At 49.8% G+C, this 23846-nt stretch overlaps 1 protein-coding gene across 2 annotated transcripts in view; it reads left to right on the top strand.

The window, feature by feature from the left end:
• Window positions 1–23846, top strand: part of LOC147665960 (copine-5) — a 1339740-nt gene that overhangs the window by 1143507 nt on the left and 172387 nt on the right. For both annotated transcript variants that reach the window (XM_086949376.1, XM_086949377.1), the window contains one exon: window positions 2245–2320. In XM_086949376.1, coding sequence (XP_086805502.1) covers window positions 2245–2320 — 76 coding nt within the window. The remainder of the gene's footprint in view (window positions 1–2244; window positions 2321–23846) is intronic.

The raw sequence follows: 23846 nt of genomic DNA on the forward strand, positions 1-23846 counted from the left end.
TTGTATTGCTGTCTTTGAGGTGTGGCCAGGTAGTGGTGATACAAGTGCTGAAATTCTTGATGACTTTAGGGATGCTTTTTCTGGGTTAGGGTCAGTGGGTGTTGAAACAATTTTCCAGTCCTTGTCAGTGAGGGTGTTACCGTTTCGATGGGCTAGTCTGGCAAAGGTATGTGTGTATTGGGTCAAGACGAGGATGCTGAACTTGACCTGGGAATGGAGTGTCCAGGACAATGGTGTGGGCTAATTGACTTTGATGTTGTCAAAGGTGGTGCAAATATTATCCAGGTGGTGTACAGTGATTTGGGTAGGTCCCGTTAATCATTGGGAGAGGTCTAAACTTCTAAAATCGAAGATGAGTGCTTTTGAGTTGAAGTCAGCGTAGTTTTCCAGGTGGAAATTCAGATCTCTGATTCGGATGAAATTGCTACTGTCAAGGGTGAGATGTGCGAAGAAGTCCTTGATGGTTTTGTGAAGTAGATGTGCAGCCCCATTGGTCTGTAGATGACGATGCCAATTAGGGTTAATTTGGCTGTCATGTGGAGCTTGAACGACACGTGTTCAATGTTGGAGGATGACGTTTTCACGATGATGGTGCAGCTGATGGGTTCTCATGGATGATGACGATTCCCGCTCTGACCTTGGAAAGTACGTTTTGCCTCTCGATTTTGTAGCCAATGGGGATGAAGTGGGAAATCTCTGATGCCAAAGCGGTGTTCAGCCAAGTTTCTGTGAGGAAAAGTAGGTTTGCAGCATTACCATGGAGCAGGGTGGAGATATCTGTGGCGTGTTTGGTGAGGCAGCAGGTGTTGAGCAGCATCTATTTGAGTGCAGAATTTTTGCATTCCGCAGGCCTTCTCTGTTCCAGGACAAGCACATTTGAGCACACCTCTCCCACTCTTTTTAATATTACACTGCCACATTCGATAACACTGCTCCATTACTCTGAAGAAACTTCTAGCGGGTTAATCTAAACACTTTTTGACAAACTGAAGATATCTGCTGGGTCTAGATTTGCCAGGCGCATATTATTGGAATTTCCTACCCTCACTTTAGGAGTTCCACACCTTTATTTTGTTTCCTCAAGCATGAAAAGTAATTTTTCAAGTAAGGATGTCTATATTTTTTTATTAGCTCTTTTTTTATCAGATTGCGTTATTGTTTACTGCTTTTTAAAATATTTTTTATCAAAATTGTTTTATTGGTGTAATTGTCTAGCATTCCTATATTTCTCATTCTTAAGTCCTAAGGGCCTCATTTATGAGAAATGATGCATCGCTGCGTGAATGCAGCGATGCATCACTTCTCAGTGCGCACTCCTTGCGACATTCCTGATGCGTCATATTTAATGTATGACGCATCATGTCGCAAGGAGTTACAGATACGTCAGTATTTCTGACGTATCTGTAAGCGCAAAAGTGATGCATTGCTGGAGTGTGTCACAAAAGTGACGCAACTCCAGCAATGCGTCCTTTCACATGGGGCAAGCCCCATGTGAAAGGGCCTGCGTCAGTCTTACGCCTGCTGTGAGGCAGGCGCAAGATTTTGACGCAACGGCGTCCTAAAAGTGACGCAGTGAAATCTCATAGATTTCACTGAGTCACTTCTACGACCCTTCCTTGCGTCAATACGCCCCCCTTGCATACATTATACCTGGCGCAGGTATAATGTGGCGCAGGGGTTTACAAAGTGACGCATCTACCTAGATGCGTCACTTTGTAAATATGGCGCAACAAGGCACATTTTTTACGCCACTGGTGCGTCACAAAAAGTGACGCACCAGCGGCGTAAAAGTGACGCACAGCCTCATAAATGAGGCCCCAAGATTCTTAAAATGTAAAATGTAAAAGAAACAGAAAAATATACAAGGAAAGAATCAGAGTCACAGGGAAAGGGAAAGTAGGTAGAAGCCAACAGAAAGAGCGATTATAACATGAACAAAACCAAACAGAAAACAGGCAAAGACTGAAACACATATTGTAAGAAATGGGCAAACAGACAATAGAAATGAAAAAAGTTAAAACATTCAAAAAAGACTAATGAAATAGAGGGAGTTCATTGTAAGTCATAAAAATATAATGAGAGAAGTGTCGCAGAAAGAGAGCTAAACATAAGGAGTAACCCAATGGAGCATGAGAAACAGACATACAACTGAGCAAGACATTATAGGATAATTTTTGACAGGAAATATTCGGAAAGTTACTCTAATAGCTGCACGTTTCAAGAGCTTTGTTTTTTTCTTTGCAGCCACGACTTTATTGGAGAGTTCACTACAAGCTACCGGGAATTGGCTCGCGGGCAGAGTCAGTTTAACGTGTATGAGGTGAGTGTAGTCTTTGCATCATATGGGATTTCTTCTAAATATGGCACAATCGGATGGTATGTTATAGACACTCTAGTGCCATCTTCAATGGCTGCATGGAAGGAGTGCCACAGAAAGGGTGCACTGGCACTGTACCAAAAGCTTGCAGGGATGCTTGGAGGGAATAGTAGAAATGGCGGAAAGGAGCCTGCAATCTGCATTAAGTACCTGCATAAGATGCAGTTCTGCCAATATCGATGCTAAGGGAGAAATGTTAGTTGGTTCATTTTTCATTAGATCTAGAAGATGGGAGGGGCCCTATAGCTGCCCACTCTATCTTCATCTTCTCTGATGTCCTGCTGAGGTCATTAAGTATACACATACCCACTAATTCTCCTCTTTTATTGAGTATTCAGGGGAGAGTCATCATGAAGGCGTCCTTTGTCTATCCAGGGCCTTCATATGGTCCTGGTGATGTCCTGAACCTCATGTGGTGTTCTTGTGTTAATTTATTCGCAGCCGCGGCCGGTGCAGGTAATAGCGGAGGGGCCGTATAAGGGGGGATTTGAGGGACTATGCAGGGGGGAAATTAAATAAATAATTAATTTTCCCTGTGCATTGTCCCTCGAGTCTCCCCTCACATTGCCCCAAAACTGTAACCTGCACGGACTGCTGCTGTTTATTCTTCAGTTTACACAATGTGCTTCAGAGGGCACCATGGAACCTGCATGAGGTTCTGGCCGTGACTTAGGTGAGGCCATTCTATTTCCAGTGTCCATTGAATCTCCGGAAAAAAATAATCCCTGATGGGGTGTCGGTTCTACCGCCAGCATTCATATATGGCTCAACAAGAAAGTAAGCCCATTGTATCCTATAAGTGTTTAAAATTCTGGTTATGGCATATAATGAACTAGAGCATATTCTAGTATCAATCGCCATTTGGCACTGATATTGGTGCTGCATACAGCGGTACCTAATATTTCTCTAATCTACTTAGGCTCCTTCCTAAAAGGAAATGCCACTAAGCTATGCCCAATCTATCTTCAACCACCAAAGAGTTAGAAGTAGCACGTCGATTGGAGATGCGCATGCTCTGTCCAATCCCACTTAAGGTCCTACTTCAGGGGCTAAATGTAGGGTTGCCAATCTATATCGGACATCCTTTTTAGGTCTCACCTAGCTATCGCGTAAGCGATGCTCTGCGAGTTATCAAGTAAGAGGCTTTTAAAAGTGCTCCCAAAGTCTGCAGGCGGATAGGGTACAGTGCATGTGCGCCGGGCGCGCGCACCATTTCTCAGCCTGCGTGATCACTTTCGCGGCCGCTTTGATGTTCATTCTCAGTGAGCCGCGCGGCCACTGAGAACATGAAAGAGGCCGCGAAAGTGATCACAGCAGTAGTGTAGTCATTACTTTAATCTGTCCCCATGAGGTGTTCTATCAATGCCTCAGGGTGGCATGTTGTTGTTCCTTCCATTAACCCCTTCAGCGCTGCGCGAATTTTCGCACTGTGCTGAAGGTTCTAATGAGCCTATCGGCTCATGACGGAACGGTTCCGTCATGAGCACAGCTCAACCGACGCTCATGACGGAACCGTTTCGTCATGAGCATGGAAGGGGTTAACAAACTTACGTTAGTCATTACACTGTCCTGTAATCGGCTTCTTACAGAGGCTCCTTCATTCTTCCCCACGAAGCACAATGCTTTCTCTGTCTGCCTAGTGTACTACCTCCTTTCTCCAGCTATCTAATGCGGGAGATGTTGTTACCTTCCACTTCATCGTAACTGCACATTTTGCCAGCAACAACACTAAGCACATAGATTTTGTTGTTACATTCTTTCTTTTGGGTTGTTTTTGTATGCCAAGCAGGCTAGTCTCAATAGTGCCTATGTCTTGCCTCCTCGCCGTAAACTCGAGTGTCTATGACTGCCCAATAGTAATCCTTCAATACTGCGCACTGAAAAAAATTTCAAAATTTCGCTTGTGTGCAATTTCTCTCATGCAGTTTCTTTTCACAACTACTCTCTCATGTAGATCTTTCTAGATTCATCATTTTCATTTTGAATATTTTATTTATTTAAGGTAGAGCATAGCGTTAGGCAGGCACAGATAGCCATGAACAGGGGGAAATCAAAGCACAAAAAACGGCAGGATAAAGACGAAAGTGTCTCTGTTCAAGGTCTAAAGAGAAATGCAAGTGACATCAAGACTGCAATGACCATAGAACCAAAAATCCAAAAATATACAATAAAAAAAGGACTGCTATTAACAAAATGTTAGAAAAGTATTCAGCTTCTAAAACACATTCTTGTTTCTTCTTTATTGCGTTAATGTTGTCCGTTTATCTGATAAGTTGCAGACAGAAGAGGTACATATAGAGCCCCACCCTGCTCTAGCTGCTAAAGTGGGGGGTTCACAATGTCAATGCAATAGATCTATGATCTGTGGCTCGGAAGCTGGGGTGTGGCCTTTGGGGATGCTGCCCTCCGGTTATTCGCAGCTGTCTCTCCCGTCTCCTTATAACCCTGCCCTTCCTTTCACCAGAGGCTCTCTGTTTCTAACCCGGTCACTTATTTCATCTCAGCCTTTCAGTCTATCCTTGTGGCACTCCCCACCACCACTCCAGGCTGTCTCTGTGCTCCCCTAGTCACCCTGTCCCTTCCTTCACTAGAGTCTCTGCTTCTTACCGGTCTCCTCAATTCACTTCACTCCTTCAGTCTCACCTAATTGCCCTCCCCATTGGCTGATTCTTCTCTCTGAGCCACTCCGTTACTCTTTTTACCAGAAGCTCTCTGCTTCTTAGTGGACTCCTCCTGCCACTGTCTTCTAGTGGTACTGCGGTCCTGTACTACAGGGACTATCTCTCCCCTCGTCATTCTGTCCCTCCTTTCAGCAGAGGCTGTCCTTTTCTCAACCAGTCACTCATTTCATCTCAGTCTTTCAGTCTCTCATGGTGAGGATGATGATGGAAGAAAGACTTGAGGGGACAACAGGGAGGAATAAAGTGATAACGTGTGTGAACCTACATCATTCCAGTGCAGAGAAGCAGGGTGACTGGCCGCCTTCACTTGCTGGCATCTCATCGTGCCAGTGCAACGAGGCAGGGTGAATGGCTGTCTTCAGCAAATGGCATCTCATTGTGCCAGTGCAATGAAGCAGAGTGACTAGCTGCCTTCAGCAGCTGGTGCGAAGTGGCTGGCTGCCTCACAACCACACACACACAGCCCACACAACCACACACAACCACACACAAAACCACAACCACACACACACAACCACAACCACACACAACTAGCCACACATGCAACCACACACATCCAACCACACACACACAAACACACAACCACAAACACACACACAACCACACACAACCACACACACAACCACACACAACCACAACCACACACAACCACACCCAAACACACACCCAACCACACAACCACACACACAACCACACCCACACCCACACATACAACCACACACAAACAACCACACACACAACCACACACACAACCACAAACACAACACACACCACACACACAACCACACACACACACAACAACCACACACACAATCACACATACAACCGCCCCCACACACACAACCACACACACAACCACATACACAACCCCCACACACACAACCACACGCACAACCACACACACAACCACAACCACACATACAACCACACACACAACCACACACTCAACCACACACAACCACACACAGAACCACAAACACAACACACACCACACACACAACCACACACACAACCACATATACAACCCCACACACACAACCACACACAACCGCAACCACACAGCCACAACCACACCCACAACCACACACACAACCACACACACAACCACAACCACACACACAACCACACACACAACCACAAACACAACACACACCACACACACAACCACACACATGCACAACAACCACACACACAACCCCACAAACACAACCACACAAAACCACACAACCACACACACAACCACACATGCAACCCCAGACTCACACAACCACACAACCACAACCACACACAACCACAACCACACACACAACTACAACCACACACTCAACCACAGACCACCACAACCACACACACAACCACTACCACACACACAACCACACACACACACAACCACACACACAACCACACACAATCACACACACACACAACCATACACACACACAACCACACACACACAACCACACACTCACACACACACCACCACACACACCCACAACCTCACACACAGCCACACACATACAACCACACACAACCACACACACAACCACACACACACACAACCACACACACACACAACCACACACAGACACACACACACACACAACCACACACACAAGCAAAAGCACAAACACAAGCACACACACAACCACACACACAACCACGAACACAACATCCACAACCACACACATAACCACACACACTCAACCACAACCAGACACACCATCACAACCACACACACAACCACACACACAACCACACACACACTACCACAACCATACACACACACACAGAACCACACACACAACCACACACAACCACACACACAACCACACACACCCAACCACACACACACACAACAACAACCACACACACACACAACAACCACACACACAACCGCATATGCAACCACACATACAACCACACACACAACCACACACACACACCACACACACAATCACACACACAACCACTCACACAACCAAACCGTCAGTGCACACTTTCACCAGGCACAGACACCATCAGTCATTAGTGCATGCTTTCAACGGGCACAAACACCACCAGCCGTCAGTGCACGCTTCCACCAGGCACACTCCACCGGACGTAAGTGCACACTTTCACCAGGCACACACACACCACCAGACATCCGTGCACGCTTTCACCAGGCACACACACACACCACCAGCCATCAGTGCACGCTTTCACCAGGCACACACACACCACCGGCCGTCAGTGCACGCTTTCACCAGGTACACACCACCAGCCGTCAGTGTACACTTTCACCAGGCACACACACCACCAACTGTCAGTGCACGCTTCCACTAGGCACACACACCACCAGCCGGCAGTGCACACTTCCACCAGGCACACACACCACCAGCCATCAGTGCACACATCAATTGTTAACGCATCCACAATTAACTATTGTGGCAATCGCAGTATGGTGCACTTTACTTTTAAACATATTCACCTAAAGTGCAGCATGCCACCATTGCTAAAAAAATTTAAAAAAACATTTTTTGGCCTACAATTTATAGACTGTTGTTGCAATTGGTGTTGCAATATTTAGGAATGCCAATAGCTCAAACTTAATTAATGCGAGACCTATTGCATTGCAAATGCTTGTTATAGTCTTGGGAGTGTGCACAATAATGCAGTCCCAGATATATCTCAACAGGGTTCTGGTGTGGGCACTACATTAAGGATTGCCTAATATATATTTCAAAAATCCTTATGATGCTGCTGATGGAAGAAATGGCTGTTATAAGTTTCTTCCGCTTCCGTGGAATCCTGGGAGGACACATCTTACAAGGATGCTTGATCTGTCTTCCTTCTCATTGTGGTCTTTAGGGGAGCACAGAATGCAGGGCTGTCCAATCCAACTTCATACTATTGTACAACACAAGTCCTGTGCACACATTATGATAAGTCAATATTGAAATTTTTCAAAGGTAAAAGACAAAATCGTAACCAGGCTGGTTGTTTTTTGTTTTTATGTCAACCTTCCTGAAAGGAGGGCCTAATACATTTAGACGAAACCATTCATATGAGTTTACCTTGTTTCATTAATTACGAATTTGTCTTTTACCTTTGAAAAATTTCAATATTAACTTATCATAACGTGTGCACAGGACTTGTGTTGTATCTATTGGGTGGGCCCTTGCCACCACTTACAGAGGTTTGGGGTCTCCTCTGACCGTGTTGCACCATTCTTATCTTGCTATTTTGTTCACACTTACCGCTACATGCCCAGGTGCCATTCTTCTTGTACACGCTAAAACCCTACACAGAACTTTCAAACTATTAATATTATTTATTTAATTTAATGAATGTAGGGATAGGGTAAGCATTGAAGATAGGCTAAAGGCAGTTATTTTACATAACTGAATGTCAATAAATATAGTGCCTAGGTTAGAATTAGAATTATGTCTGATGTTACGGTCAATATCATGTTGTCGAAGTAGTGGAAAGTTGTATTAAGTACTTACTTTGTCAAATATCTCGCTCTGTAAATGCTCTGATACAGTGAGAGATCAGGGTAAAATGGTAATTGTAATTGTATTTGTATGATACTTTGTTCCCCTCATAAGCTTATGAATCACGTTGATGACCGGGTAGTACGCATGGTTGTGAGTGAGTGCTTGGTCAGAAGGATATTGTATTTGCAGTGTGGTCTATACAGAAAGCATTTTGGTGTCATACATGAGTGACCAGAATGCTTCTCTCACCAATTCTTGAGTCATGAAACTTAACATTTTATGGTGGGAAAATAGTGTGAGATAGATTGCATGTGCTTTATTATAGTCAGTTCAGTTCAAAATCGTTATTCAGTTCAAACAAGTTGACCATAAAGGAGCACAAAAAATAATTTAAAACATCCTAGATTGCAAGATAAAATCAAATCAGATCATATGGAAACAAAAGGCAACCATTCCTTAAAACATTTTCAGTAGAAAGACCCATATTCATCCATGTTGTCAGATACAATATAATGCTTTCCCTATTCCAACCCGATCCCAAGTATAAACAGCAATGCAGAGAAATAGAAATACCCAGTGGTGCACACAAAAATCTTAAAAGTGAAATGTAGGCCATACTGATATTTACTAGGGAGGACAATTTTGAGTGGTATTCCTTTGACATCTGTTGGACAGGCCTCGTGCACGGGCCGCTCCCTCCCCGCATAGGAAGACCCGAACACCGGCTCTCCCAGTGTCACCAGAAGAACCACCCCGACAACCCGCCGAAGCAACCTGCAACCCGTCCCCAACGGGATGCCTGCTCCCGAACACCACGACATAGTCCGGCCCGGGCCACCTTCAGCAGCAATGCCCCGGCTCCGCCGCCATCTTGGACACTGCACCACGAGGCCGCGTGGCCTCAGCTCGACCCCAACCCAGGGCCTGGCCAGGCCCCGACATCGAGGCACCACCATCCACCCAGGAGGTGAAGAGACCACTTGGCAGGTCAATGGGAGAAAGGAGTGTCGATGGCTCTCACCCGCCAGGTGCCTCCCCGGGCGCTGGCTCCACCCCCCTGCTGGGTGCCTGGACTCCCTCATCCCGGACCTCCCGACCTCCAAGCGCGAGGGTCCGGACATCAAAGGAGGCCAGACCTATAACTGGGGCAGCTCCAGAGCAGGAAGGCAGTTGTATCCTGGAGTCGAGAGACACCTTGAAGAACTCATCCTTGACGGACTGCTGGCGCTGCCGCAGCCCTGCCTTGTGAATCATCGATCCTGCCTGCTGGCGCTGCCGCGGCCCTCTGCAAACTACACCTTCGTCGGGACCTGCTGGCGCTGCCGCGGCCCATCCTTGTGAACCATCGTTCCTGCCTGCTGGCGCTGCCGCGGCCCTCTGCAACCTACACCTTCGTCGGGACCTGCTGGCGCTGCCTCGGCCCATCCTTGTGAACCATCGTCGGGACCTGCTGGCGCTGCCGCGGCCCATCCTTGTGAACCATCGTCGGGACCTGCTGGCGCTGCCGCGGCCCATCCTTGTGAACCATCGTCGGGACCTGCTGGCGCTGCCGCGGCCCTTCCTTGTGAACCATCGTCGGGACCTGCTGGCGCTGCCGCGGCCCATCCTTGTGAACCATCACTCCTGCCTGCTGGCGCTGCCGCGGCCCTTCTCAAGTGAGACTTGTCATCCTAGCCGGCTGGCGCTGCCGCGGCCCGACCTTCCAGATCTCCGAGCTCGAGGATTGTGAGCTACCCATCTTGCCACCCCGTACCAGGCCGGTACCAAGACTGTCCCGCTACCCTTTTCCCCTCAGAGACTAGAATTGAGAGGACCCTCGTGTCCCGACCTCACTGTACCGTTGATACCTCTGCTTTAAGAATCGTATATAAAGAGTGTTGACCTCATCCTTGTGTGGTGTCCATCTGTGGGGGGGAAGTTACTTGTCTGTACGATCGCTGGAGACGGCCCTCACCGGAGGCCTCTCCCCCTGTCCTCGGCCGACCCTTCGGGTCCCCGTCTAACATTGGTGGCCAGCAGTGCGATCCGAACCAACGCGTAATCGTACAGAGAGTAACTCACCCCACGACTCAACCACAATGACAACCAAAGAGAGCGGATCCACAGGAAAATTCCAGATGGAGAAATTAGAAGAATACAACCACAGAGAACTGAAACAATTTTGCATGGAACTAGGCATTGCTACCACAGGACTGAGCACGAAAGAGGACTTCAAACACGCCCTGGAAACTTGGGCGGAGACGGGTACGACCGTACCCCAAAACCAGAACACCGAGACGCCAGAAACAAGCACCACTCCGGCAGAAGGAAGGAGATCGGGTCTCTCCCCGGAGGAGATCCGAGAACGAGAGAAAAGCAGACTCCATGAATTAGAGTTGGCACGACTCCGGTTGGACGGAGAACTGAAATTGGCCGAACAGAAGATAACATTGGAACACTTGCGGCTCCGAGAGGAGCGGGAAGAGAAGCAAAAACAGAGAGAGTTAGAAGAGAAAAAACTGGCCTACGAACACGAGCGCAACCTAGCCGAAATAGAGCTTCGGAAACAAAATAAAGACCTCGGGTGCCCGAGCGCCCGAACACTCCGGGCCCTGCAGACCCTAAAGTCCGAGAATATTATAAGAATGACGATATCCAGCAGTGGTTCAAGGCCTACGAAATAGCCATGACCTCCCACCGGATTTCTCGAAGTGACTGGGGAGCCGGGTTATGGGGGAGGTTCGTCAACGAAGGGCGCGACGCCCTGCTGCAACTGCCAGACCATCAGATGACGTCCTACGACCACATGAAGGCAGCCCTCCTCACTCGATACGGACTCACGCCCGAGATGTACCGCCAGCGGTTCCGTGACTGCAAACGGATCCCGGGTACAACTTGGGTAGAGTACGTGAACTTTTTCAGCAGAGCATTCGAGGGGTGGATCAAGGGCAGCCAGGTAACCACCTACGAGCAACTCTTTAACCTAATTGTGTGGGAGCACCTCTCCAACAATTGCTTCGTCGAGCTCAGGCAGCACCTCCTCGACAGCAAACTGACTGAACCTCGACAGCTCCCCGCCGAAGCTGACCGGTGGGAAAGCACTTGAGTTTCCCGAAGTGGGCCCAGCGAGCCGAACAGAACCAACCAAGGTCCCCATCGCCCCCGAGGAGGAGGAGGCCAGGGACGGGGCCGAGACGCCGCCCCGGCGGCTCCCGCCAGCAACACCCCGCCCCCGGCCGGCAGGGGAAACCCCCCGATGCGACGGGCGTTCCGAGCCAACGTTACTTGCCACCGGTGCCAGCGGACCGGCCACTATGCCAACGACCCTAATTGCCCGAAGAACCAGAATCCTATACCTCGCCAGGTCGCTGCCGCCGCCCTGGGAGAAGAGCAAGCCCCAGAGGATTATGAAGAATACGGACAGGAACAGCCCGAGTGGGAACCAGCCGCCATGTCCCTGGTCTGCCTAGGGGAAAGAGACATGATTCCGCGGGCTCCCCTACCCGCTAATACGAGAAAATACAGCCAGTGGGTAAACATAAATGGGCGCAAGGCCGAAGCCCTACGCGACAGCGGGGCCAGTGTGACGGCGGTCCGCTGTCATCTGGTAACCCCGGAGCAGATCCTGCCAAACGTCCTTTGCCCCGTCCGATCAGCCGACAACTCAGAAAGCCTGTGTCGGATGGCCTGCGTCCCCTTCGAGTGGGGAGGAGTGTCCGGAATGCTGAAGGTGACTGTCCGCGATGATGCCCCAGTGGACTGCCTCCTGGGGAACGACCTCGAAAGTTCCCCCTGGGCAGCCGTCGAAAGAAGAAAGCACCTGGGGATGTTGGGCCTCCCTGAATGGGCCTGCATAACGACCCGGTCCATGGCCGCCCGCGCCATCTCCAGTCCCGAAGAACCCGAATGGCCAGAGCCTCCTCCCCCGATCGTCCCAGATGGAGACGCCCTAAGTGCCAATCTCCCAGAACAAAACAGAGAAGAGCCCGTGCAACTCCAGGACCTTCCAGAACTGGCTCAGTGGCGACAGGAAGGTGGTCCCACCCAAGAACAATTCCGACAAGAACAGGAGACCTGTCCCTCCCTCGAGGGACTCAGGCAGCAAGCCCTCGCCCAGAGCACAGGAGACACCGCGGGGGCACACTGGATTTATTGGGACAATGACCTGCTCTACAGCGAGCAAAGAATTGCGGAGCTGGGGGCCAGTCGGGTGCTGGTGGTGCCCCTCCGCTTCCGAAGATTCCTTTTGAACTTAGCGCACGATGTCCCTCTTGCGGGACACTTGGGACAAGACAAAACTTACAACCGCCTGGTAACACACTTTTACTGGCCCAAAATGCGAAATGATGTCTCCAACCACTGCCGGGCCTGCCCCACCTGCCAGGCCAGCGGGAAGAGCGGCCGAAAGATTAAAGCATCCTTGCAACCCTTTCCCGTCGTCACCACCCCGTTCGAACGGGTGGGAATAGACATGGTGGGGCCCCTAGACCCCCGAACGGCCCAGGGGCACCGGTTCATCCTAGTCCTGGTGGACTACGCCACCCGGTACCCCGAGGCCATTCCTCTTCGAACTGTGACAGCACCCGTGGTAGGCCGAGCCCTGATGGGGATCTTCTCTCGAGTGGGCTTCCCCCGGGAGGTCGTCAGCGACAGGGGCACGAACTTTATCTCAAAATACATGAGGTCTCTCTGGCAACAGTGTGGGGTCACCTACCGCTTCACGACCCCTTATCACCCACAAGGAAACGGACTGGTCGAGCGGTTTAACCGTACCCTCAAGGGAATGATCATGGGCCTGGAAGAACCCCTACGTCGCCAATGGGACGTGCTGCTCCCGTGCCTCCTCTTCGCCTATCGAGAAGTTCCCCAGAAATCCCTCGGCTTCAGCCCATTCGAGCTCCTGTACGGACACCCCGTCCGGGGCCCCCTCAGCCTGGTCAAGGAAGGATGGGAGATGGCCCCCCAGAAGACCCCTCCGGACGTGTACAAGTATCTCCTGACCCTCCACAACCAGACCAGGCGATTCAGGGAACTCGCCAAAGCCAACCTTGAGGCCAGTCAGGAGGACATGAAGAAATGGTACGATCAACATGCCTCCTCCATCGAGTTCGAACCAGGCCAGCAAGTATGGGTGATGTCTAAGCATGAGCGAATTTTGCGGATCTCGCGTTCGCGAATTTTGCGGATTTGCGGATTCGCAATCCGCAAAATCCGCGAATTCTCGCGAATTTGCGGATTTTTTTTTTTTTGTGTTTGCGCGGGTTTCTGCCAGTTCGCGAGGGTTTTGTACAATGTCGCAAATTGCGAACTTACCTGTCGGGTCGCAAGTTTCGCGAACTTGTTGTTTCTACGTGTCCAGCCTGTTTGGGACACTCTTCTTCATCACTGCCACTCTCTGTCACCACTGCCACTCTCTGACTACTCATGCCACCCTCTGGCCCACCCATGCCACCCTCTGTTTCATCACCACACCCTCTGGTTGTCCAGTGTACATTATTTTCGGCAAAGCAAAGCACACCTTCCCTGCCTCAAGTGACCTGAATTAATTTGGGGCTGATTAATGTGTCACAGAATATTTTTTTAGCTGGCACCTGCTTCCTTAGTGCGCCCTGATTAGTGATCTTTTGCACTTGCTAAGTGCTTTCATTGTTGCAAAATTAGTTACAACACCTGCCCTGCCCCAACTGACAATAATGAATTAGGGGCTGATTAATGGATTTTAACTTCCAGCCTGGCTCCTGCTTGTCTCCCTTAGCTGTAATTCAGGACCTTTGTGGCATATGTGTAACTATTCTGAGGTTCAGAGCAGGGTCACATAATAGTTTCAACTGGCAACTGAACTCTGGAGGGGCCCCTCAGGAAGCACTACAGGAAATGGCTACTAATGATGAGCCTGAACTTTTGAACCTGGTAAGTAGTTACTTTCAGTTTTGCTAAGATCGTATTTCTGCAATTTTGCACTTATTCGCGGGGCGCGAACTCACGCGAACAGTGCGAGCAGTGCGAGCAAAATCCGCTGCTCGCGGATTTGCGGATTTTGCGGGAAATTCGCAAATCTCGCGGATTGCGGATTTCCCGAAAATCCGCAAAATCCGCGAGCGGAACGGATTTTCCGCCCATGCTTAGTGATGTCTCCAGTCGAACCTTGTGCCCTGCAAGACAAGTGGACAGGACCCTTCAAAGTGATAGAGTGCAAGGGTCCTGTCACCTACCTAATAGACATGGAGTCCCCCCGGAACCCGCTCCGAGTCCTCCACGCAAACAGACTCAAACCCCACTTCGTACGCTCGGAGCGCAGCCTACTAATGGCAACAGATAGTGGGACAGAAGAAGACTCCGAGCCCCTCCCGGACCTAATGAGGACCCGTCAAAAAGATGGCTCCGTGGACGGGGTCAGACTCTCCGAGGCCTTGTCCCCGGAACAACACCAAGACTGCCGGGCTCTCCTGCTGCAATTTTCGGATCTGTTCTCCCTCACCCCAGGGGTCACCCCCTGGTGCCTTCATGACGTGGACACCGGGGATAGTCCGCCTATTCGACACAGGGCGTACCGAGTGCCAGATAGGGTGCGCACCTGCATCCAGGATGAAGTCTCCAAAATGCTGGCGCTAGGAGTGATCGAGCCCTCCGACAGCCCCTGGGCCAGCCCAGTCGTACTGGTCCCCAAGGCTGCCGCCCCGGGTGTCGCCCCCGAGCTCCGGTTCTGTGTAGACTATCGGGGCCTGAACGCTGCTACCCGAACTGACGCTCACCCCATCCCCCGGGTGGATGAGCTGATTGACCGCATGGGGGCCGCCCGCTACCTGAGCATCTTCGACCTAACAGCGGGCTACTGGCAGATCGGCCTCACCCCCAGAGCCCAAGAGCAATCCGCCTTCTCCACCCCGGATGGCCACTACCACTTCAACGTGATGCCATTCGGCATGAAAAACGCCCCAGCTACTTTCCAATGACTCGTGAACAAGGTATTGGCAGGCCTCGAAGAATTCAGCGCCGCCTACCTGGACGATATCGCTGTGTACAATCGTCACTGGGCCGACCACCTTCACCACCTCAGAGAAGTCCTGCACGCCCTCCAGCGGGCCGGCCTCACCATCAAAGCCAGCAAATGTCAGATCGGCCAGGGGTCCGTGACCTATCTCGGACACCAAGTGGGGAGCGGTCTGGCAGCCCCCCTTCAGCTCAAGATCGCTGCCATCCAGTCCTGGCAACCTCCTGTCACCCAAACCGAGGTCCGAGCCTTCCTAGGGCTCACCGGATACTACCGGCGGTTTGTAAAGGACTATGGCAGCATTGTGGGGCCCCTCACAGAACTCACATCCAAGAAAAGTCCCAAAACGTCAACTGACTCCGGACTGTCAAGCGGCCTTCGAGAAGTTGAAGGCCGCCATGTGCACCGCCCCCGTGCTCCAGGCCCCCGACTACAGCCGGGAATTCATCGTCCAGACGGACGCCTCCGATCATGGCGTTGGGGCAGTACTCTCGCAACTCAACGCTGAGGGAGTCGACCAGCCAGTGGCCTTCATCAGCCGACGCCTGCTGGCCCGAGAGCAGCGCTGGAGCACCATCGAGCGGGAGGCCTTCGCAGTAGTATGGGCCCTCAAGAAGCTCCGGCCCTACCTCTTCGGTACCCATTTCAGGGTACAGACAGACCATAGACCCCTGCAATGGCTGATGCAGATGCGGGGGGAGAACCCAAAACTGTTGCGATGGTCCATCTCCCTGCAGGGGATGGCCTTCACTGTGGAGCATCGCCCTGGCCAAGACCACGCCAACGCAGACGGCCTGTCACGCTTTTTCCGCCTCGGCGAGGAGAGTACCCAAGAAGATGGGTGACTCTCCCTGCCTTCAGCTGGGGGGGGACGCATGTTGGACAGGCCTCGTGCACGGGCCGCTCCCTCCCCGCATAGGAAGACCCGAACACCGGCTCTCCCAGTGTCACCAGAAGAACCACCCCGACAACTCGCCGAAGCAACCTGCAACCCGTCCCCAACGGGACGCCTGCTCCCGAACACCACGACATCGGCCGGCCCGGGCCACCTTCAGCAGCAATGCCCCGGCTCCGCCGCCATCTTGGACACTGTACCACGAGGCCGCGTGGCCTCAGCTCTACCCCAACCCAGGGCCTGGCCAGGCCCCGACATCGAGGCACCACCATCCACCCAGGAGGTGAAGAGACCACTTGGCAGGTCAATGGGAGAAAGGAGTGTCGATGGCTCTCACCCGCCAGGTGCCGATCGCCCCCAGCCTCCCCGGGCGCTGGCTCCACCCCCCTGCTGGGTGCCTGGACTCCCTCATCCCGGACCTCCCGACCTCCAAGCGCGAGGGTCCGGACATGAAAGGAGGCCAGACCTATAACTGGGGCAGCTCCAGAGCAGGAAGGCAGTTGTATCCTGGAGTCGAGAGACACCTTGAAGAACTCATCCTTGACGGACTGCTGGCGCTGCCGCAGCCCTGCCCTGTGAATCATCGATCCTGCCTGCTGGCGCTGCCGCGGCCCTCTGCAACCTACACCTTCGTCGGGACCTGCTGGCGCTGCCGCGGCCCATCCTTGTGGACCATCGTTCCTGCCTGCTGGCGCTGCCGCGGCCCTCTGCAACCTGCACCTTCGTCGGGACCTGCTGGCGCTGCCGCGGCCCATCCTTGTGAACCATCGTCGGGACCTGCTGGCGCTGCCGCGGCCCATCCTTGTGAACCATCGTCAGGACCTGCTGGCGCTGCCGCGGCCCATCCTTGTGAACCATCGTCGGGACCTGCTGGCGCTGCCGCGGCCCTTCCTTGTGAACCATCGTTGGGACCTGCTGGCGCTGCCGCGGCCCATCCTTGTGAACCATCGCTCCTGCCTGCTGGCGCTGCCGCGGCCCTTCTCAAGTGAGACTTGTCATCCAAGCCGGCTGGCGCTGCCGCGGCCCGACCTTCCAGATCTCCGAGCTCGAGGATTGTGAGCTACCCATCTTGCCACCCCGTACCAGACCGGTACCAAGACTGTCCCGCTACCCTTTTCCCCTCAGAGACTAGAATTCAGAGGACCCTCGTGTCCCGACCTCACTGTACCGTTGATACCTCTGCTTTAAGAATCGTATATAAAGAGTGTTGACCTCATCCTTGTGTGGTGTCCATCTGTGGGGGGGAAGTTACTTGTCTGTACGATCGCTGGAGACGGCCCTCACCGGAGGCCTCTCCCCCTGTCCTCGGCCGACCCTCCGGGTCCCCGTCTAACAACATCATAAAAACGACAAAGTAAAATAAAGTACAAATAATTCATATTGGAGAGCTAAAGAGTACTATGAGTATTTGTCCTAATATCAACTGCTCCCCATATATATATGAGGCAATACAAAAACATAAGACAGGGTCTATCAGTGCACATAATACTCTTAAAGCAACATTGTAATCCCTAACATTATTTGCTAAAAAATGGTTTCAAAAAGTATCTTCGTAGCCCATCATAAAAACTACAAAATAGAATAAAGTGCTTTGTGCTCTGCTTGGAAATACCATTCCATGGACAAGAGTCATACCGCTGGGAAGGCAACTAACCTAGTTAAGACAAATCAATGTTGAGGGATTGAGACCGTCTTCACATATGGTTGAAAACCATCCCAAGAAGGGATTGACGTATATGATGTTACCATAGGTTTCCTGGACTCGGAGAGGCTCTGAAGGGTTTTGACCTAACTTTTTTGGAAGGCCGGCATGCTTTATAGATTTCGAATTACAGGAAGACAATGCAACAATTTTAGGGTTTCATTAATGTGGGAAAGCCAAGGGATAATATTAATGTAATCAATTACTAGACAATCCATAATAATAGATTTTGTAAATGCTGTTTCAGGCTTAGCCCAGATTGAGCGCAAGACCAAACCGGCTTTAAAGAGAGTAAATCCTCCAGATAGGTTAACCCAATCTCTTTGTGAGTAATGTAAGTTGAAACAGGGGAAGGTATACTTAGCAGATTCCTAGGAAAGGCATTATCCTCCACCTGGAGAGGACAGCGTAGCAAAATGCCTCAAAGACCCCCTCCATACATAGCAACTGCAATGCTTTAGCTTTGTAGATGTTAACCATTTCTTTGATGGGACGGCTGCAAAGTTTACCAGAGAATCTGAAGATACCCTCACAGGCTCTGCTGATTTTTAATCTAGCATTTTGTACATGTCTAAGCCATGAGCCATTACTGGCATACAAAATACCCAAATAGGTAAATGAGTTACCAATCACAGTGGGGGAACCCTCAATATAAAAAGTCCTGCACTTCAGGGTTCTTTTACTGCATATCATCGTAAATGTTTTAGCATTATTCACTTTCAATTTCCTCCCATCCTTTAAATCAGTAAAGGTTTCCATCAATTTCTGTAGGCCGAAGACAGTTCTTGACATCAGTAATTCAGTACCCCATCATCAGCGTGGAGTAACACAGGGAACGAACAACCGGCAACAATAGGCGTGTCAGCCTGCAGAGCCCTGAGGACATCATCAACCCCATTAATGTATATTGAAATAAGAATGGGGCCAAAACACAACCCAGACTGATTCCTATCTTGATTTTAATTGAATGAGTACATTCCCCATTAGGGCTAAAATGTACCTCGGAGGTCATGCTCCCGTACAGTTTAGATAGAAAAATAGCAATTTCTCAGGTGCTCTCAGTGAAAGGAGACTATGCCACAGGATCGAGTGATCCACCAGACTAAAAGCACTTCTAAGGCTGACAAAACACAAATATAGGAAACCTTGCCTTAGTGTATTTCCCAGTAAGCAAATCCAGTTTAACACACTGTTCCACCATCCCCAACTCCTTCCTAAAACCATATTGGGCTTCCGAAAGACTGGAGTGTCGGTGGCCCACTGTTCTAATCTTTGTAAATGGAAACTACCCATCCATTTAGCAGAAGAGTCCAGAAGAGAAATGGGGCGAAAGCACTTTGGGTCTGATCTATCCCCATTCTTAAAAATTGGCACTATGATAGTCAGCCCAACCAGGGGGGGGATCATGCCCTTGGCAGCCGCATTAAGCACACAGGTTAGGATGGGGCCCTGGAGTTAGTCCATAGCTCTGAACGCATTGACCGAGGACACCATTGGGACCCGGCGCTTTACCCCCTGCTCTGCAATCTATAGGAAGAAGGACCTCCTCCAAAGTCACTTCTACGGGTCTACTACAATTTAGTTGACATATGTACCTTTATCTCCCACAAGGGAACCATAAATGCCTTAAAAATCATCACCAACCCACCCATGAAGCGGCACAAGTGAGGTAACATCAGGAGCAGTATCATTTTTTCAGAAGGGGCATTAAACATGTTCTAGAATAAAGTGCCATTGTTGGTCTCAGCTGCCTGGGCCAAATTAGACCAGGCTTCTTCCCTGAGCACTTTTTTTCCGATAGACTAACGCCAGATTATAATCCTTCCATAGTCGTTTAATAGAGATGTGATCCCTAGATGGACTATTGCAATAAGCAATCTGCAGCAACGTGGCTACCTGAGTGCACAAGGGTTCAAACCTTCCATGTTTCAATATGGTACTAAGTCTAGAGCATTGGGTCAACTGTGCGGTAAGTGACCTAGTGATTGTTTCAAATGCACAAATCACCCCTGTCTTGTCCATCTTTTTGCCCAAACAATATTTAAAGTCTGCTGCATTTGTAATTAGCAACTTTTGCAACTCAACTGAGGGATCAGCCCGTCCATTGAATCCAAACACATTTAGGCCAAGTGGGGTCTATGTTGGCAACACTGGTGCTCGTCCCCAAATTCTGAGCGTATGACATGGACACAACTAAATGGATTGCTCACTGTAGTTACTATTATCTGACAATCAAGAACAAGATTCCTAGCTGATAGAGAAACTATAATATGGTCAATAGTAGTACTAGCTCCTCTACCAATAAAAGAGGGGACCTGAACATTATTCACTTCATTAAGTGTCTCCAAAAGTGAGAGATCATACTTAGAAATTAGGGAGTTAAGAGATTGCCCATAGGTGTTAAGTAAAAAGTGTAAGACTCCCTCATCTGCTAAATCAGTAATGCCTCACCCAAACTTTGCTGAAGAAGGAGATTTCTGTAAAATACACAGCTCAAAAAATCAAACAATGTGGGTGGCTAGCACACAAAACCATACCAAAATCGCCTTTAAGGTTAAAATAAAATCACTGCAAGAAGAGTTGAACATATTGTTGAATTAAAACCACTTCAGACCCACCCTTGAAAGACAGCCACACCTGTTAATAGCTACTGACAATACGTTGGTAAATAAAATTTGGAGACCACCCTTAGGGCGACCTGAAAATAATAGGATAGCAGGAGTGGAAATGGACGAGAAATCTTCGACATGAGAGGGGTCTACATTCCAGTTTTCCTGGAGGCAGATTACATGTGAGGTGGAAATAATATAGACCCAATGTGGGGCAATTAAATTAATTGTAAGCCCAAACATTTTTCATGAAGTAAACAAACAAGTTCCCTTGTATCCCACTGGTCTTAAATGAGGGAATGCAATAATCAGGCTAAAGACTCTTGAGTCAACCATCCCAATTGACAAAGGGTAATGTGGAGCAGGGATGATAGTGACAAACATGGACTCAAGGTTTGAACCTAAGGGTGAATAATCTGATCACTCACATCCTCCAGACAGGGGAGTTGCATGACACCCCCAGGGCTGTTATGTCAATCTGTCTCCTGCAAATCACGTATTCCCCTAACCCTATTTGATGTAGAGACCGAGACTGGTCAGACGGCAGTAGAGAGCTGGTCAATTGATAGAACGTCTGACACCCTGCAGGATGGATGTAGGTGACGATACAAATAGCCATGGGGAAGGAGTGTGATATTGCCAGGGTTTGTACTGAATATTGGAGACCTGGACAGGATCTCTCCTGCAAACCCAGGGTGTTTAACCTTAATGATGACACAATCCACTTTAACGGTTTTATTATTTGGAAAAATCCACCCAACCCTTCTTGTCATAATAATTTGGTCGGCTCTTACAATAAGGAAAACAAACTTAGACTGTAACCAGTGGAGGTCCTTATTCCTCAGCTGGACAGATGACTCAGTTGTGCCTGAGGGCAAGGGTGGGGGGGCTCTGGTCATTAATGCCACATATGGGCTGCAGGCGGAGTGTACATTGATGGTAACTATATTTGGTGACTCCCCCTCCATCCCAGAGCTACTAATAATCCCAAGATGTTGTAAGGCGCTTACTGATGGGGTTCCAGATGGCCATATATTGCCAGAAAAGGTGGTTGAATGAGTATTTCCTGTCTGGTGCGGCTCGGCCAAGAGTGGGGCCATTGCTGGCCCCAGAGCCCTGGCCGGAATCACATCCCTTATCTGACAAGTGGGCCCTCCCACATTTCGGGACACATCGGCGTTTGTAGCTGGTATGGTGGGGTAAACTATTACAATGTGCAGGCCCATTTGAAGGTACATTATAATTTTTTGAAGGGCCATCGAGGCCTAGGTGTGAAGTTCCTTGCACCATAAGAACAGTTTGAGCTGGTAGACCAGCGGACGCACTGTGTATTGGCTTAATGTAGCCTAAAAGTTATTTAGCATACCCTAGCTGTGCATAAATGGGAGAGAGCAAACTCTCCACCACCCCCTTTCAAAAAGGACAACAGTTTCTCCTGGTGCCACTTGGCCTCTTCATCCGTGGACGAAACTACAATACAGCTCTCTGTGTCTTGGGCCAATGCACAAGTTTGGGAGGTAGACGGATAATGTTGGTTTTTTTGGTTCCTGTTGTCTTTTACGCAAAATAGGACTGGGCCAATTAGTTGGCGAAGTCACAAATGTGCTGGTGTTCCATCCTGTATCACCAAGGGGAGCCGAACTTAATGAAAATGGCTCTAGGGCTGTGGGCAGGTGCTGGACAGACACTAAGGTTGTACCAATTGCAGGCTTTGAGAATGACTCTAGGGGTGTCATTAGCTCAGGAGCTGCAGCCATAGTAGCAGATAGCCGGCGCTGCGCCTGTTCATTTTCCTTGTATAATTCACCCACAGTCCGTTTAATATATCCATCCAAGGATGAAGAGTTTGATGCACTCTTGGCTGGGATGGAGGCAAAGGGACGCTAATATAATGGCAAAAGGCACAAACATCAAAACCTCTAAAGCATATAGTGACAAGTGGCAGAAATTACTGTCCATACAAAAATCTACCACCAGGAGAATACATGGCGAAACAAAGGGGGGCCCAGCCTCCTCTGGGTGATGGCAGGTGTAGACGGGCCCGGTCTTGGCCCGGGCTTCACGCCGGCGCCTGCGCACTTCCCACACAGCGGAAATGCCAGTATCCCTTTATAGTGTTGATCAACTGTGAGCCCTGCCTCTTCCTTGGCGGTCTTGTGGTCAAAAGCAGTTCTGAGACTCGAAGTCCTCGCAGATGTCATCTCCTTATTTTCCTGCAGTGGAAATGCCAGTAGCGCTTTATAGCGTGGGTCAGTTGCATGCCCCGCCTCCTCCTTGGTGGTCTTGTGGTCAAAATCAGTTGTGGGACTTGTCCCTGTTTCACTTGCCATGGGTTAGTCTTCAAGTCCCTTTGGAATTTCTTTTAATGCATGTGCGCAGCAGGCGAACTAGTGACCCACTTACTGCGCTCATTGCCACAGTGAGATGCCTTCTTTTGAATAATCATGGAGGAGACTAGAGAGAAAGGAGGCGAGGACTCTGCTGGGATGAACTGCATCAGAGGCATGCCTGGTGCCCGCTCTGGCTCTATCAACTAGTATTCAAAGTGCCTTGGTGTGTCCACTCTAGGAGCTATTTTGGCTCTTTGTTGGGACCTGCAAGAATGCCATGCTATGATCGTTTCTGTGAGTCCATGCTGATCCGTTGGGCTCTGATTACAGGCAGCCAGAAGCAAGTATTATCGTTAAACCCACCCAGGGAAATGTACGCCTGTTCCGGGGCCTGCACTGATTACAGGCCGCTGTGGTGGGGCCTAATTATGGGAGCTTCTGAGTCTTTTCCTGGAAAAGACTCAAGTGCTTTTCCAGATAAATGCAGGTGCAAAGCTGCACTGACTTCGAGGTTTTTAGACAGCGCGGAGCAAAGAATCTTGCTGGGTTCTTTATTGCAATTTAGGGAAAAGCCAAGTCTTTACTTTCTTTCTGAATGCCAGATGATGGTGTGTGCTTAGTATAGTAGCTGTCAAGGAGTTTCAGAGCTTTGCAACCTGCACTAAAAATGCGTTTCCTAGGATGGAGGTGTAATCCTGCTGAGGTGTTTGCAAGTTTGAGTAGTAAGAAGCAGGGAGCTCCAGTAGACCATGAGGGTGTAACAAAAAAACAATTATACACTTTCCCAAACACACAACTACAGACTC

This window comes from Lissotriton vulgaris, unplaced genomic scaffold, assembly GCF_964263255.1.
Source record: "Lissotriton vulgaris unplaced genomic scaffold, aLisVul1.2 SCAFFOLD_285, whole genome shotgun sequence".
Lineage (NCBI taxonomy): Eukaryota > Metazoa > Chordata > Amphibia > Caudata > Salamandridae > Lissotriton > Lissotriton vulgaris.